The 17,113-nt window shown below is 57.2% G+C and overlaps 1 protein-coding gene across 1 annotated transcript; it reads left to right on the top strand.

The window, feature by feature from the left end:
• The first annotated feature begins 2,102 nt into the window (after positions 1 to 2,102).
• On the top strand, positions 2,103 to 16,736 carry WNT10A (Wnt family member 10A). The gene is made up of 6 exons (XM_086339683.1): positions 2,103 to 2,466; positions 2,845 to 2,992; positions 3,742 to 3,953; positions 5,001 to 5,263; positions 12,470 to 12,849; positions 15,558 to 16,736. Exons 1-6 carry the CDS (start codon positions 2,345 to 2,347, stop codon positions 16,053 to 16,055), a joined length of 1,623 nt encoding a protein of 540 aa, XP_086195809.1. The 5' UTR covers positions 2,103 to 2,344; the 3' UTR covers positions 16,056 to 16,736.
• Positions 16,737 to 17,113: the final 377 nt, after the last annotated feature.

Below are 17,113 nucleotides of genomic sequence, written 5' to 3'. Positions count from 1 at the left end.
TCCCCTCTCTGAGCCTCAGTCTCCCCACTATGAAATGAGGGTACCTGATAGCACATGGTAAGAGTGCTTGCAGACTTTGAACGGGCACTCATGTGTTAGCGTCCATCTTCTGTGACCAGGAGAGACTGGGAACTACAGCAGGAGTCGGGGAACTGCCTTCTGTGAAAGGTGAGAGTGGTGGCCCGGGAGGCACCATTTTGACCATTATCCTGGTCCTCTTTAAGCTTGGAGGTGGCTCTGCATCATTGCCCTGAGGACTGGGATGGGGGCTGGAAGCAGAACTCAGAAATGCCCCAACACCATGACCACCCCACCTCCCCTGTCTTGCTCACCCAGCTGCCCAGCCTCAGGCACAGTCTGAGCCATCGAGGTCCCCTGCTGGCTGAGTGGTGGGGGACATGTGGAACTGGGGAGATGGGGGAAGAGCACAGAGGCGCTCCAGATGTGTGCGTGACCACATCAGGGAACGCCGGAACAAACAGGCAGAAGGGCGGGAGGCGGGAGGAAGGCCCAGGACTCAGGAAGCTCTTCCCCTCCCCTTCCCGACCTAACACACAGGGGTCTGGGAGACTGGAGCTGCCGGCTCTTCCCCCTTCCTTACCTTCCTGAGGGGACCATGGTCCCTGAGGCCTGGACAAGAGGACAAAGAGCTGCCTCATCACTCTGGGGCTCCTTCCCTCCCTTCTTCACAAAGCTAGCCTTCTCCAGCAGAGCATCAGGACTAAGCCTGGACTGGGCTCAGCTGGGGCCATGGGGGTCCCACCTGTTCTCACCCTGGTGCCTCCCTGGCCCTCCCTTCCCCTCAACCTCCGATGGAGCCGCCACAGCTGGAACCATTCTCCGGCGCTGCCTTTCATCCCTGGTCTCCCCCACCCCCAGTGGCCCCTGTAATTGTGGTCTCAGGCAGCGGCTGCGGGGGCTGGGGCTAGGCTGAGGGCCAGAGCCCAGGGCAGGGCCAGGGCGGGGCTTGGGGGCTGCTGATAGGGGCTTGCCCATGGCATGGGTCTTATGAGGTTGGGGCTCCAGCTGCAGACACCCTTTCAGGGTTTCATCTTCACATATGCCAAGGCCAGCCCACATAAGCCCTCGCTTCCCAGGGCTAGGGAGAAGCGCCTCAGATGGGGCACTCCTGGACCCTCATGACAGCAGGCTAGTGCCATGCTTGAGTGCCAGCAAGGCTTGGGCATTGTTTGCTTCCTGGAGTTTTCAAAGAAAGGGTCTTCTCCCTCTCCCTTACATTTCTGTATTTCATGAATAGTGGTAGGGGAGCAAAGAGATCAGTCTTCATCTGATGAAGGCCAAAGGGAAAAAAAAAATCAGCCACTAAACCAGGTCAGTGGCATTTCCCAAATGTGGTCCCCTTGAAAAGCGCTTGAGACATTGGTTAGAACTGCAGACCCCCAGGTCTTCCCTCTGGAAAGGCTGATTCAGCTTCACAGAGTCCAGAATTGGAATTTCCCACAACGGCTTACCCCAGGGGAAACATACAATGCATCAAGCGTGGGACATGCTAGTGTGAATGCTAGATGCGGAGTAAGGAGGTCTGCAGCCTGGATTGTGAACCCATTGCTCGAGCCTTTCTGGGCCTCAGTTTCCCCAGCAGCCAATGGGAGTATAGCTCCCCAGTCTGGCTTGTCCCTGCTGGTGCCCTCTCCCACTCTGGGCTCACGCCTCCTTCCTGGGTTGAGACCGGTTCTGCCCTGCCCCTCCCCATACCCTTCCCAAACCTTAGACCCAAGCTGTCGCTCTTCCTGCAGCCTGGTAGGGGAGAGTGGGGAGGGCAGGGGGCGGCTGGGGTCAAACCCGGCTCTGGCTGACGCAGACTGCTTCCTGCCCCCGGCTGTTTCCCTGCTGTCCAGCCAGACTGCTCCCCCCACTGCCCCACCCCCACCCCAGCAGCCTCAAGCCCTTAATTCCTGACAGCTGCGGTGGCTCCCGGCAGAGATGGGGGAGAGGAGGAGGGAGATGCCGTCAGCCTGCTGTTGCTCAGGCCGCCACCACCACCTGACAGTCTAGGGACAGGGAAGGCCCCACCCTTCTCGTTCGATTCCCCAGGGGGGGCCAATTCCAGGAATGGGCCCCTTTTTGTCTCTGAGCCCAGAGGCTTTGGTCGTTTATCCTTAAGCCAGCAGGGGCTCTCTTCAGAGAGGGGGGCAGTGAGGTTGGGAGGGATGCATATGTATAGAGTGAGAGGCTTGTGCCCATTTTACAGAGGGGGATGTCAAGGCCACAGTGGGAATAGGTTTTGCTATCAGGGTGCAGGTTAGAGCCAGAAACAGAAGCTGGAGCTTCTGTCCCTGACTCTCTGGCTTTTGGGCCCTTACCTGGGTCCGGTACACTCAACATGCTAGGCAAACCTAGTGTTCAGCTGGGATGTGAGGACAGAAAAGAATCCCAGAGAGGCGTGGCCCTGAGCCAGGAAGCTGGTGTTCCGGAGCTCCCAGAGGACCAAGAGACAGGGCCAAGGTGAGACCTGGGATATCTACAGGCTAGACATGGGGAAGGAGGACTCACTGTTGGGACTGCTGCTGCTATGCTCAAGTGGGCTTTGATTCAGCTCTTCCACTAACTTGCTGGGTGACCTTGAGTAAGTCATGACCCTTTCTGAGCCTCAGTATTTTCTTATGAAATAAAAGGGGATGAAATAAGATAACCTCAAAGCACACTTTTAGGATTAAAAGACTCTCTAATCCCTCCTCTTAGGGTATGCCACCCCTGGATGCTCTGCTCCCAGACAAGTATTCACTGGAGTCCCAGGACTTTTACCTTCACTGGCTCATTGATGAGATGAGGTGGGTCTCATTAACCTCATTTCACTGAGGCAGAGGGTGGCTTCGTTTCCAGGAGGCACCTGTTGAAGGTCACACAGCCAACAAGAGCAAGATCGGGGGGGCTGCCAACCCCTCTGCAGGACCCCACACCTGCCTCAGCAGCCAAGCCTGGGAAGTCCCTCCTGAGGTGGGGGAGGCGAGCAGAGGGCCAGCCCCTGCAGGTGTGTATATGCGGTGGGGGGTGGGGGGCGGGGGATGGCTCCCCAGCAGCTGCGGCTCAGTCAGGCGCACACACCTCGCAGTAACACACACCTTCCCACACAAACCAGCCAGCCGGCTCACTGGCACCGCCCTGGGCCTGATCGCGCAGACCCCAACACCTCTTCTCCCCGCCCCTCCCCGCACGGTCTGCACAGCCGCTCCCACCCCAATGCTGAGCAGACACAGTGGCCTCGGGAGGAGTACACGCCTCTGCCCCCCTCCCCCGTCGTCGTGACGTCACGTGGGGTAGAGCCCTGAGACTCGGGGAGTGGGGGGGGGGGGGTGGGGAAGGAAAGGGGAGGCGGCCCGAGCTCCCCGAGCCGGGACAGTCACTCACTCTTTTGGGCGGTGGGGCCGGGCACAGACAGCGCCGCCCCCCCGCTACTCCCCCCACCCCGCCGCCCGCCTCGCAAGCCCTCGGAAGCACAGGCTCACTGCGCTGTGCTCTGGGGGCTCCCCGGCACCCCAGCCTCTCTTCCCTAGCCCACAGCACCTCCGGGCCCCCCTTACACTCAAGAGGCACCAGGAGTTGTTGCAGGGGGGCCTCGGGAAATTCCCCGAACCCCTGTGCCAGGAGGTGCCCGGTGCGCCCGCCCGCCCGCCGCCCCCCCACCCGAGGGCGGTGCCCGGGGGCGCTGCCCCATGGAGCAGGGAGGCGGGCACCGTCTGCTCCGGGAGCCGTGACCCGAGTCGGAGCTGTGTGTCGCAGCCGCCCCGACCCCCCGCGGATCATGCGCCGTCGCCCCTGGCTCGCCGGTCCCACCGGGCTGTGAGCCCCCAACTCCTGGCCCATCACGGCCTGCGCGCGATGGGCAGCACTCACCCTTGCCCCTGGCTGCGGCTCCGACCTCGGCCCCAGCCGCGGCCCGCGCTCTGCGCTCTCCTCTTCTTCCTACTGCTGCTGGCTGCCTCCGTGCCCAGGTGAGCCCTCACCTTATGCCCCGCCCTCCTGGAGAGCTGGGACCCCCAGCCACAGGGGCCTCTGCGTGCCTGCTGGGGCAGGGGACCCTGAAAGGAGGGAGGGACGGTGTCGCAGGAAAGTGTTTGTGACCAATGAAAAGAGTACTCTCACAGGAGGGGATTGAACTGGTGACAAAATAAGGGCAGGCCAGGGAGACAGGGCAGTGCCCAGAAGAGTGATGGCTACTAGAGGGGGAAGTGTGTGTTTAGGGGGCAGCAAGTGCCAACCTGGAGTCCCTGCTATGCTGGCAGTACACACCTCACCCCAGGAGTAAGCTCAAATTGCCAAGCTTTACCTTGGAGATTGCCCCTAGGCAGAGGCAGGGGTTGGGAGCCCAAAGGGGGTTGCCCAGGTGGGGTCAATGAGAGATGGCAGCTAGAAGGGTTCTTAGGGTGCATATGCATGTGTATGTGTGTGTGTCTTTCTGTCTGTGGTCAAGTGAGCCCAGCAAGCTGACTTGTAAACAGCAGTCTGTGTGTGCACATGTGTGGATACGAGGGCTCATGGATCAATGTATGTTCAGATGAACATGTGTGTGAACTTGTGAGTGTCCGTGTGTATGTATATAACTATGTCTGATGAAGTGTGCATGTGGGTAAGTGCTCCTGCATCTGTGTGTCCATTTCAATGTGTGCAGAAGTGTGTCTGCATGAATGTGACTGTCTGAAGCATACAGTTGGGAGTGGTCTCTGGGAGAACGCTTCGCTTGAGAGCATCAATGCCTGGGGATGTACTTATGAAATACTCTGTGTGCAGGCATACCGGATGTGTGCCCATTTGCACATGTTAATCGGTGTGGGTGTGCAGCCCTGTGGGCTGTCTTGGAGGGGAGGATGGTGAGAAGGTTGAGAAAAAGGAGAGTGCTTTGGGGGTATACTGATAGGCTCAACCCTCGAAAGCAGGGGTTGGAACTGAGGGATTATGGCCTTTGGGACAGTGTGTATAATTAGATGGGGCCCTCCTAGCCCCCCAAAACGCTCACCCACCCCAACCCCACCTGCCTGCAGGTCTGCACCCAACGATATCCTGGGCCTCCGCCTCCCCCAGGAGCCCGTGCTCAACGCCAACACGGTGTGCCTGACATTGCCAGGCCTGAGCAAGCGGCAGATGGAGGTGTGTGTGCGCCACCCTGACGTGGCTGCTTCAGCCATCCAGGGCATCCAGATTGCCATCCATGAGTGCCAGCACCAGTTCCGGGATCAGCGCTGGAATTGCTCTAGTCTGGAGACTCGAAACAAGATCCCTTATGAGAGTCCCATCTTCAGCAGAGGTAGCTGCCTCTTACCCCTCACCCTTGCCCTGCCCACCCCATTCAGCACCCTCACTCCAGAACTGATCTACCAGCCATCCCCTAACCCACTCCCTCAAGCTGGCAAGCTCCCCAGATGCTCATCTCTTGGCCCTTGTTGCTCTCCTCCTGCCTCTTTCTGCTCTGGGCAAGTCCATGGTTGGGGGGAGGTGGGCAGTCAGACAAATGGGGCATATGTGGTTCCAGGCTGGGTTGTGTGGGATGCAGGTGGCAGGTTTCATGCCTGAGAACTGAACTCCTGGGTTATCCTGCCCTGAGATTGACTGCATAACTCAGGCCCAGGAAATACCCATATCGGTCACCTGTCTCAATTTACCCTATACCCAACTAGTAAATAGCATTTAGGATGAAGGGCCTGTGATGAAGTACCCAGAATCCACATGAACCTTTGCCCAACAGTGTAGGTGAGGGAAGCCTAAGCAGGTAAAACTATACTTCTGCAGAAGCCTTTCCCAGCGGGGAACACCACCAGCCTCTGTGTCATCCCTGCTGCCCTGCAAACCCTCTCTGAATCAGAGGCACTGGGTGTGTGCCTGTCTTCTGCCCAGTAGGCTTCACTTACCGTTCTGCCTATCCCTTTCCCCATCATGGCTGGGAGAAGCTGCAGCCTACTATCTGTCCGCCTCCCTGGACTTTTGGCTGACCCACCCGGACAATCCCGAGAGTGGCTTGGGCTGGAGATGGCAGGCGCTTTCCTCACTCAGTTCCACTCATACCCACCTCCTGCCCTGGTATTTTAAGCTTTGATACAGGTCTTTGGAAAAAGATGGGGGTCTTGCCTCCTGGATGGACCTAACTGGGTATATCTCTCCTCCGTGCAACTACTTGGGTGGGACAGCGTGGGGACCTGATTCCTTGGGACTTGTACGATTCTCAGGTGACAGCAGAGGAGGCCAGGTACCCCTGTACTCGGTGGCCTTTGGGCCCAGGGGCTTTTGGGAGAGTCAGACTTTAATGTACCCTAATTTCAGAAAGAACTGAGTCAGGGGCATTCCCTGTCCACCAGGACCTCTCCGCGCATCCCCGGAGCCCCCAGACCAGGGTCTACCCCAGCTTCCCCCAGCCCAGCCCCTGGTCGCCCGCCCCGCCCCCGCGCGCTCTCCCTGCTCCCTCCCCCGCGCGCCCGGGGCGCTGTTTCTCCCGGCCGAGCCCAGCCCGACGCGTGTGGCGGCATGCAGCCGCGAACTAATCCCCGCGGGCCGCGGCAGACGGCTCCCGGCCCCAGCCGCGCGCCTCTCAAAGAGGGCGACCCCCCCACCCACCCGGTCCCGCGCTCCCGCCCCACCCGCCCCGCCGCCCCGGAGCCCCTCCAGCCGTCTGCCCGGAGAGGATGCCCGCGACCCCCCGGCCAATTGGCCGGCCCAACCCCGCCCTGGCCGCCCCCGCTGCCGCCTGGCTCACGGACACGAAGTGACAGGCCCCTGCATCTCTCCTGCCCCGGCCGGGCCGGGCCGGCGCTCCCCGCTGCCGGGCGCCCGAACCCACTCCGGGATTCTGGGTCACCCGCGCTCCCCGAAGTCCGGTTCTCGCCAGCGCTGGGCCCCGAGTTTGCTCCGGGTTCCGTTCTCTGAGGACTCAGGCACCCGTGTCTCTTAGGGGGGAGGCGAGGCTAGCTCTTCGCCCCTCTTCCCGGGGCCTCGGTGTCCCCTCTTTCCCTCTGATCCTCCTGCCCCCTCTAGACCGAGTGAACCCAGGCGCCCCGACTGCTTCGACCGGGGGGAGGCCCGTTCGGGCTGGTGGAGGACACGGGGGCTTTGCAGCTTGGGGGAGGCTTCGGAGCGGTGGAACCCCGCGGGGTTGGCACTGTGCCAGACGCTCCGGGTTCACCTGCAGTTTAATAAGCGGGAGGTGAGCTGGGGGGACGGGTAGGGGGGGAGGTGAGGTGTGGAGGGGGGAGACTTGCCGGGGCTAGCCGGCGCGGGGCGGCACCCAGCGCGGGGAGGGGGCGGGACAGCGCGGCTCCTGGACTCCTGTAGGGAGGCTAGGCTCCTGCCTTTGGCCTCTGAACACTGGCCTACCTCTATGGCTTCTGCCTCTCCCCCCCGCCCCCACCTCCCCCATTGCAACACCTCATTTCTACCTTTCCATCCTCCTCGGAAGGCTTCTGGAAAGAAATGTCCACCCCCTACCCCTCTGCTCACCTCCCAGGGCCATCGTTGCCCTGCCTCACTCACTCCACACTCTTGAGGGACCATTTTCTTGGCCCATCACCTCAAGGACTAGCTAAATTTGAATCCCATGGGCCAGTCTTGGCGGTAAGGAGCCCCTGGACTGGATTTTTCCCCCAGTCTCCCTTCTTTTCAAGTCATAGATTGTCCATGAGGAGATCAGGTGACCCCAGTTTCCCCATATGGCATATCAGTATGGTGACCCCTCTTCTGACCCTGGCTGCCGTTGGAGTTCTCTTAAAGGTGTACTTGGGCTTCCCAGGTGGCTCAGTGGGTAAAGAACCCACCTGCTAATGCAAGAGACATAAGAGACGTGGGTTTGATCCCTGGGTGGCGAAGATCCCCTGGAGGAGGGCATGGCAACCTACTCCAGTATTCTTGCCTGGAGAATCCCCATGGACAGAGGAGCCTGGTGGGCTACAGGCCATGGGGTTGCAAAGAGTCTGGCAGAAGTGACTTAGCATGCACATGCATGCCGCAGCGTTTAAAATTCAGAGACTGCTACCAGGAGGTGGTCCCTCAGGTCTTCCACCTGAGTGCTGTCACTGTCATCTAATTGTCCTGACACTTTTCCTGTGATGGGTTGGCTGAAGGGATGGAGTTCTCATGAAGGAGGTAGAGGGAAGGGTGTTTGAGCACCTGGAGTGGGTGCTAGGGAAGCAGGACACACAGTAGGGCTTTCCCCAACCAAGCATAGGGAGGTGGGGCTGCTGGAACCTGGGAGTTGGGAGGCAGGGAGAGTGGGGTCTCTAGGGGACTAGAGTCCTAAATAAACTGTGAGAGGACCACCCCCATCTCAGAGGCAGCTGTGACCCAAGGATCCTGATATCCCCCGCTTTCAGTTCTGAGGACTCACACAGTTGGTGCTTGGGTGGGTGAGATGCTGGACAAACATTGGCTAGAAGGGGCTCTTTATTATGTGGATTAAAGAACTCCATCTCTTACTCAGGATGCAGGGACCAGAGGGAGATTTGAGGAATGGGCTGTTTAGAGCTGGACTTGGGCACTGGAGTTAGAGGGGATGAGAGGACAGGGACAGATGTGGTGGAGAGAGTAGATTCATGCAGCAGGTCCTGGAGCATTGGCACAGTTTAGGTACCGCCCTCCCTAAGGCCCAGACTCATTCAGAATGGATGGAAAGAGGGGGTGTGGGGCTCTGCAGTAAGCCAGGCTCCCAGCCCAGGAGAACCCAGCAATTTGAGAGTCTAGCCTCTGCTCTCCAAGGCCCCGGCTGTTTGTCTCTCACCTCCCTTTTACATTCACCCTCAGGAAGTCTTGTTTTTATGCGTGGGCTTGGGATATGTGATGGTACTCACATGGGGAGACTGAGGCACAGGCAGTCATATCCTAATGATTATCCTAACCATAATCCTAGTCATATCCTAACAGGATCACCTAAAGTCCTGTTATTCTCATTTGTTTAGTCACTAAGTTGAGTCCGACTCTTTGGCAACCCCTTGGACTGTAACCCACCAGGTTCCTCTGTTCATGGGGTTTCCCAGGCAAGAATAACGGAGTGGGTTGCCATTCCCTTCTCCGGAAGGAGACCTTTCCAACCCAGGGATCGAACAAATTACCCAAAACATATTAAGTACTTGCTGTGTGCTGATCACTGTTCTGAAGCACTTTACCTATACTGTAGGGTCTTCAAACAAATCCCATGCAGTAGGTTCTATCATTATCCGCCTTTTATAAATGAAGCTTAGAGAGGTTGGGTAACTTGCCATTAGTCACACAGCTTGCACATGAGCTGCAGAGCCAGGACTCAAGTGTAGGCCAGCTGTTCTTAGAAATTGCACTCAACCCCCTGCATACTGCCTCCCAAGCTGCAAGGCCACCATGATCTCCTACCCGGTGCCCAGAGGTGAACTGGTACAACGGAGAAGTAATCCAAAAAATGGAACTGACATGCACACATGTACACACGCACTCTCACACACCAACACTTACCCATAATTGTGAAGATGTGACTGTACATTCAGTGTCACCCCTAAGTGTTCCCACATATAGGTAACCCTCTTTCTCTCTCTCTCCCAGGCCAGGAACATGAACACACACAGATTATTTGCATACAGATTATTTGTGTGGAGGGAATGGAGACCAGACTTCTCCACCTCTCCTCCTTCTTTGACTTGAATGGGCAGGTCCCAAGCTTCTCTAAACCTTCCTAGTTCCCACCGGCTCCCGAGTCATCTCTCCTCCACACTTCCCTGCCCTCCAAACCTCCTCCCCCAGCCCCTTCCCGGCCGTTGGCTGCGTCCTGTAGCAGCAGCTGACTCCAGTTAGATGCTGGCAGTCCCTGTCCCAGATCAAAGGCATGGCGGCTAATTGTGCGTCTTAACGAGCCCCCACCCCCCAGTGCTCCGGGCAGCCCAGCTGGCCAAGGCCCCACCCCTCTCCCCCTCCAGCTGGCCAGATGGCACTGTGCCTGCGTCTGCCCCAGACAGTTGGGGCCAGGACCGAAACTGGGGCCCAGAATGGGAGCTGGGGGCAGACCCAATAGGCTGGACTTCTCTGAATGCTTGGAGCAGAGGATGACCATATAAGCCCTGCCTGGTCACTCCTACACGTGGCTGTGAGAGGTGCCAGAGGCCATGGGATGGTGTCTTTAGCTGCCCGGGGTTGGTAGGGGTGTTCTCTGTAGGCTGTGGACTACATTTCTCCAGACTCCTCTAGGCAAGCCCTTGAATGTAATGGAGCCTGGAAGATGGTGGTTGGGTTGGCCCAGCACATCTCCTGGAACCAGCAACTTGCTCTTGCCTGGTGTTATGCATAGACAAGGTCAGAGGACTGGGAACTGTGCTATCTGGGTTTCTAACTCAGCAGCAGGTCTTCTCCAGAGCCAAATGTCCTTCAGTAGAAAGTGGCCAGGCCTGGGAGCTGGTAGAGCTGGGGCTGGGCCCAGCTCCATTACCCCTCTTTTGTACTGTGTGTGTGTGTGTGTGTGTTGGGAGGGGTGCTTTCTGGGCTGCCTCTGGTGGTCTATATATGGCCATTTGTCCTAGAAGCAGGCTGATGACTCCCCCACCCCAAGCAATAAGTGCTCAGGGTCCCACAGATAAAAGGCAAGGGATAAATACAGGGTGTGCGCCTCAGCTAGAGTCTGCCTTTCTTTCCCTTGGGCCCCACCTCCCAGGGCATTGTCTACTCTTCTGGCCCCTTCTGAGGGCTCCTGCCTATTCTCTATTCCTTCCTGTTTCCTCAGAGCTAGTTTTTTCTTAGAAAAGGTCCTGAGATGTCATCAGCTGGAATGAGAAGCTAAAGAGGGATCATCTGCTTTATGGGCTTCTGGTGACCCAAGTGAGCCATGAGCTGCAGAGCTCCAGGCCTGGCTGGGGAAACAAGAAAGAGCAATAGCCTGAAACTGCAGCAGCGGTGGGTGAAGTCAGACAGCAGGAAGGAACTTCTCAATAATATCAAGTGTTTATGTAGTCCTTACTAGGAGTAAGGTATTATCCTAAGCATTTTAAATTTCTTGACTCAGTTCTTGGAACAACAATAAGACAGATGTTTTACAGATGAGAAAATTGAGGCACAGAGAGGTCAAGTCACTTGGCCAAGGTCACATAGCTATTACCAGCTAGTAAGTGGAAGAGCCAAGATTGAAACCCAGGCAGTCTGGCTCCAGAGTTCATATTCTTTTACACATCTTGTTTTTTGTTTTTGTTTTGTTTGCCAGGCAGGGAGAGGGGGACAGGGCCCTGTGATGCAGAGGGTGAGCATTAGGGGTGGGACTGGGTGAGGGTCTCTGTCCAGTCCTGGTTGGCTCTCTGGGGTCAGTGAGGCCTCCAAGCCCTCTCAGTCTTGATGCTGAGGTAGTAGGATCCAGAGTTTTTTCTTCTGAATCTCTGGCCTCTCCTAAGTCATCAGCTCCCAGCCGAGTTCTGGCTTCCCCACAGGTATCTGTGGCTCAGCTGAATCTCCTGCTCATGTGGGAGCTGTTATTGCCCTTGGTTTCTCCCACTGCTCAGACTCTCTCCGGTTCAGAGGCTGGTCAGAGACCTGCCCTTTGCCAGTCCTTTCTCAGATGCAGAATGAGATGTAGCTTGCAGGTCCAGAAGCCCAACCCTCCTCTGCAAGTAGGACTCCCCCTGCCACAGACCCAGAGGATGGCTCAAGCTGGGAATGTCAAGGAGGAGGAGCAGTGTAGACAAGTCCTGGGCTCCTGAGAGTCACCCATCTTGGAAGCTTTGCACCCCTGAGCATCTCATGAAGGCATCTGCCTTAGCTAACCATTCCTTCTCAGGGTCCAGCATGACTACTCTTAACCCCGAGTCAGCAGGGGGCTCACTCCTAGCATCCTTGAGACAACCTCTTCAGCTGACCTGAAGAAACCGCAGGCAGGGTGGCTGGGCAATGCCCTTTTCTGAGCAGACTTTCTGGGATGTCACGTGGGCAGGGAAGGGGGAAATTCCGCTGGTTCTTCTCCCTCCCTCTGGTACCTGGCCATCAGAGGGTGTTCCGTGATGTGCCCAAGCGGGTGGCTGCAGTCAGGATATCTTGGGGCTGGGAACCTTAGGAGGACACCATCTCCTCTTACTTACCCTTCTGCCCATTACCATCCCCTGGGGCCCAGCATTCCATCACTGGTTTTTTTTTAGGTTAAAATTTGCCTTCTTTCTGCAGGCTTATCATAAAATTGCAAATATTGCATGAGATAATAACTTAAGTCTTTGATGGCAAAAAAAAAAAATTGTTTACTAGATGGTGTCTGTCCAACGGGAGAGCTGTAGACACAAACTCTGAGCTTGCTAAGGGTGAAGGGAAAGGAGTTCAAAAAGGAGGGCTGTGGGGGAGACCTCCCGCATTCCATCCCGCGTGCAGAACTTCCAGCGGCGTAATTTCTGCCCCTCTCTGAGTCTATGTCCTTGTACCAGATCCCTCCCCCGCCCAACACTGGGCCTCTGCTTCCCCTTGGTGAGAAAGCTGGGTGGGGAGGGCAGAGGGATGGGATATAAAGGCCCTTCAAAGGCCGTAAAACCCGCATTTCTACGCCCAGGTTTCCGAGAAAGTGCATTCGCCTACGCCATCTCGGCAGCCGGCGTGGTGCACGCGGTATCCAACGCCTGCGCCCTGGGCAAACTGAGGGCCTGCGGCTGCGACGCATCCCGGCGTGGCGACGAGGAGGCCTTCCGTCGGAAGTTGCACCGCCTGCAGCTGGAAGCGCTGCAGCGCGGCAAGGGCCTGAGCCACGGAGTTCCCGAGCACCCTGCCCTGCCCCCGGCCAGCCCCGGCCTGCAGGACTCCTGGGAGTGGGGCGGCTGCAGCCCTGACGTGGGTTTTGGAGAGCGCTTCTCTAAAGACTTTCTGGACTCCCGGGAACCTCACAGAGACATCCATGCGCGCATGAGGCTCCACAACAACCGAGTAGGGAGGCAGGTGAGCGCCCCACCCCGCTGGGCCGGCTCAGACCCCTTTGCCTAGGGCCCCTCCCCTCCTCCGGGCTCATCTCTCCTTTGGAGACCGTACCACTATCCCTAACTCAGCAACTTATCGTTGTGTGTGCTTAGTCTCTCAGTCGTGTCCGACTCTTTGCGACCCCATGGACTGTAGCCCTCCAGGCTCCTCTGTCCATGGGGATTCTCCAGGCAGGATAACTGGAGTGGGTTGCTATGCCCTCCTCCAGGGGATCTTCCCAACGCAGGTCTCTTGCAGGCAGATTCTTTACTGTCTGAGCCACCAGGGAAGCCCCAACTTATCATTGCCCCCTCCTAATTTGGTCATCAAATGTGTGTTGGCTAGCTACTGTGTGCCAGGCACCAGACTAGGCCTGGGGCTATGAGGGCAAAACAGCCTCTGCCCTGGAAGAGCTTCCCCTCTGCTGAGCAGCCTGATCCTCCCAGTTCCTGCTGTGAGCAGAGGGGAGAGCTCTGGGTTGCAGTCAGGACCTCCAAGTCTAGGCCTAGCTCTGCCACTCAGTCTCCCCCTCTATAAAGTTAGAAGGTTGAACTGGATGATCCGTAAGGCTCCCTAGTGTGAATGTTCCATGATTCTGTTTCCCTGTGCATAGACACCCCTCCTCTCCCAGGCTTTCTGTGCAGAATGAGAAATTCCTGCAAAGGGAGATTCCCTGGGGCCACAGTGGTACTGTTGTGTTTTCATCCTCATTTCTCTGCACCCCCGCCACCTCCAATATTCATACTCCCTCAAAGGTCATTCATTTTAAAGGGGGGAGAAGAAGAGGAGAGGGAGGAGGAGGATAAAGGGGGAGGAGAAGGAAAGGGAGGAAGAGAAAGGAGAAGAGGGGGAGGAAGATGAAGAAGAGGAGAGGGAGGAAGGGGAGGGGAGGAGGAGAGGGAGAGGACAGAAAGGAAGAAACAAAGGGAGGGAGATGTGGAGGAAAGAAAGAAGGGAAAGTAATAGCACACATTCAATTTATTGAGTCCTTTCTCTGTTAAGCATTGTTCTGGAGCAGTATACTGTATATTAGCGTATTTCACTTACACCTACCTATGAAGGTTCTATTGTTCACCTCATGTTCAGATATGGAAAGTCAGGCACAAATAAACTAAGAAGCTTGGCTAAGGTGATGCAACTAATGAGAAAGTGGCAGAGGCAGGATTCATCTCCAAGCAGTTGAGTCCTGAACCCTTTATTCTATAGTGTAGTCTACGTGAAGATGCCTCCCTAACCCTAGTGGTAGCTCAGCACCATCTTTTCTTGGCTGCTCAGCCCCCTGTCCCTTCTCTCGGCCCTGCCCAGTCTGCTCAGGCCTTGTGTCTGGCTTCCCCTCACTCTGGCTGGCACTTTCTCCATCTCACTCCCCTTTCTCCTGGCTTCTCAGCCCAGGCCGGTTCACCTCCTTCTTCCACAAAGACTGGAGCTGATTCAGCTCTCCCATCATGACTGAGAGGTGAGGTAAACTGAGGCATACCCACCCTCAGGTCACATCCAGCTCCCACCCAGTTCTGCCCTGTTCATGCAGCTCTTTTCCCAAGCGTCCATTACTACCTCAGCCCATACCAACAGGGCCTCCTCCTCCTTGTTAAACTGGTTAATTAATGGCTGCTGCCTGTGGGAAGCAGATGTTCTGGAGCTGTTGGCCTGGGGAGGCACTGGGCTGCTTTCCACGTGGTGTTGACACCACAGGCTGCACATACAAGCTGCAGAGCCTTTTAAGACTTGGAGGAATGAGGTCCCTCTCTTATGGCCCTATTGCCGAGGTTTGAGGGCCCCAGATCATTGCTTTGTGTTTTTGGAGTGGAGCAGGGGGAGGGGCATGTGGCCAGTTTCCTCTGGGGTCTCTGGTGAGGATAACGTGAAGGGGCTCTTTGGGAGGAGACTCAGGAGAGCAGGCTAAGGGCTGGGCAAGAAGTGGGTAGGTTGTATTAAGGTAACTAGCTCCCTTGGAGGCCCGGGAACCTCTCTCCACTTTCATTGCCCTGGGGGTCTGGCTCTTTGTGTTTCCTTTGGTTCTGTATTCAGGTAGAGACTTTGGCTCCTGTTGATGCTGTTTCCTAGGAGGAATGGTGGCACTCAGTGCTGGGCAGAATAAGGCCCAGCCTGTATGATGGGGAGGAGGGGAAGGGAAATCTCTCCAGCCCCTGGCCCTCCCCTTAGGCTTCTTGCAAAGTGCTACAGGGCCCAGAGGAAGAAAGAGGCTTTCTCAGACTCCCCACAGTCTCTGCTCACAGCCTGGAGTGAGGCCAGAGGCTTTGGGCTGGGAGGTAGTGGGGCCAGCACACCCCTGCTCCTGGTCCCCACCTGAGGGTTGGAAGAAGAGGGAATTTCCCTGAGGATCTGGGATCCCCCTCAGGAAGCAAGAGCCTCCAGCCCTAAGGGCCCCCTGCAGCTGCTGGGAAAGGCGGAGGGAGAGGAGGAGTGCAGGAAGGAGGGAATTCCCCTGGGGTCTGACGGGGTGGGAGGTGGAAGACAGAACAGCAGAAGAGTAGGCAGAACTCTTTTCCTGATTGCCTGGTTGAGAAGCTGTGCCACGCACCCACCGGCTTCGGGCCTCAGCCTTTGCCTCCGTTCAATGGGAGTTGGTTTGCAAAGCCTCTGAGATTCTCCCAGGCCAAGGTCTGCGTGGGGAGGAGGGCAGTGGGGCCGGCCGCGGGCGTCACCCTCCCCCGTGCCTCCCTCTGCAGGCGGTGATGGAGAACATGCGGCGGAAGTGCAAGTGCCATGGCACGTCAGGCAGTTGCCAGCTCAAGACTTGCTGGCAGGTGACACCCGAGTTCCGCGCGGTGGGGGCGCTGCTGCGCAGCCGCTTCCACCGCGCCACGCTCATCCGCCCGCACAACCGCAACAGCGGACAGCTGGAGCCCGGTCCCGCGGGGGCACCCTCGCCCGCCCCGGGCCTTCCGGGGCCACGGCGCCGCGCCAGCCCCGCCGACCTGGTCTACTTCGAGAAGTCGCCCGACTTCTGCGAGCGGGAGCCGCGCCTGGACTCGGCGGGCACCGTGGGCCGCCTGTGCAACAAGAGCAGTGCGGGCCCTGATGGCTGCGGCAGCATGTGCTGTGGCCGCGGCCACAACATCCTTCGGCAGACACGCAGTGAGCGCTGTCACTGCCGCTTCCACTGGTGCTGCTTTGTGGTCTGTGAGGAGTGCCGCATCACTGAGTGGGTCAGTGTCTGCAAGTGAGCCGACGGCTCTCCTCCCTCAGGCTGCTCCTCTGTGGCGTGCGATCTTGGCCGAACATCACCTTGGTTCCTGGGAATGGAGGCTGGACCACGAGATTTTATAAGAACCTCCCAGCCCTGAGGTCATCAAGACTTCAATCACAGGACAGTTCAGGCTTGCTTGGACCTCCCCACTCACTTCTGTGGTCTCCAGGACAGATTTTGCCTCCCGGATATCTGCCCCAAGCTCAGACAGCTCCGTTGGGCTGGGGGTTGCCCCACACTTTAGGGCAGCGTCAGCCAGGCATGCTCTGGGCTTGCTCCTTTATCTCTTCACCCCTTCCCCTGGAGTGGGAGGAAACCAATGGAAGCTGGTGGGTAGGGGGAGGAGGAATACAAAGAAGAAATGGCCATCACTGAGCTGAAGTGTTTCTGCAGAGGCCTCAGAGGTTCTCCTCCACCGGCCCCTGCCCCTCCTCGTTCATTTAACAAATATTTATTTTGCACTCTTTGTGGCCTGGCACTCTGTGGGGATGAGAGGTGCTGGGAATACAGATGTGAATAAGAGACACAGCACCTACCCTCTTGGAGTTTACATTCTGGCTGGGGAAGATGGGCAATAAATAAGAAAATGCACAAGCAAGGACATTTCAGGCAATGCTGTGTGATGTGAAGAAAATAAAGCAAGGTGCTGGATGTAGAATGATTTGTGGGGAGTGGGGCCCCTTTAGGTAAACCTGCTGGTCAGAGAGAACTGCACTCTGAGACCTCATGATAAGGAAAGCTGTGCTAAAATATTTGTGTACAATATGTATGCTAAGTCGCTTCAGTTGTGTCTGACTCTTTGCGAGTCCATGGGCTATATGTAGCCTGCCAGGCTCCTCTGTCCATGGGGGTTCTCCAGACAAGAATACTGGTGTGGGTTGCCATGCCCTCCTCCAGAGGATCTTCCCAACCCAGGGATTGAACCCAGGTCTCCCAGATTGCAGGCAGATTCTTTACTATCTGAGCTACCAGGGAAGCCCAAGAATACTGGAATGGGTAGCCGATCCCTTCTCCAGGGGAACTTCCCGACCCAGG

This window comes from Bos grunniens, chromosome 2 (assembly GCF_055505025.1).
Source record: "Bos grunniens cultivar Pamir isolate PY7600 chromosome 2, Bosgru_T2T1.0, whole genome shotgun sequence".
NCBI classification, from domain to species: domain Eukaryota; kingdom Metazoa; phylum Chordata; class Mammalia; order Artiodactyla; family Bovidae; genus Bos; species Bos grunniens.
The sequence above is the reverse complement of the archived record's forward strand: the minus strand, read 5'-3'. Positions and strand labels throughout refer to the sequence as shown.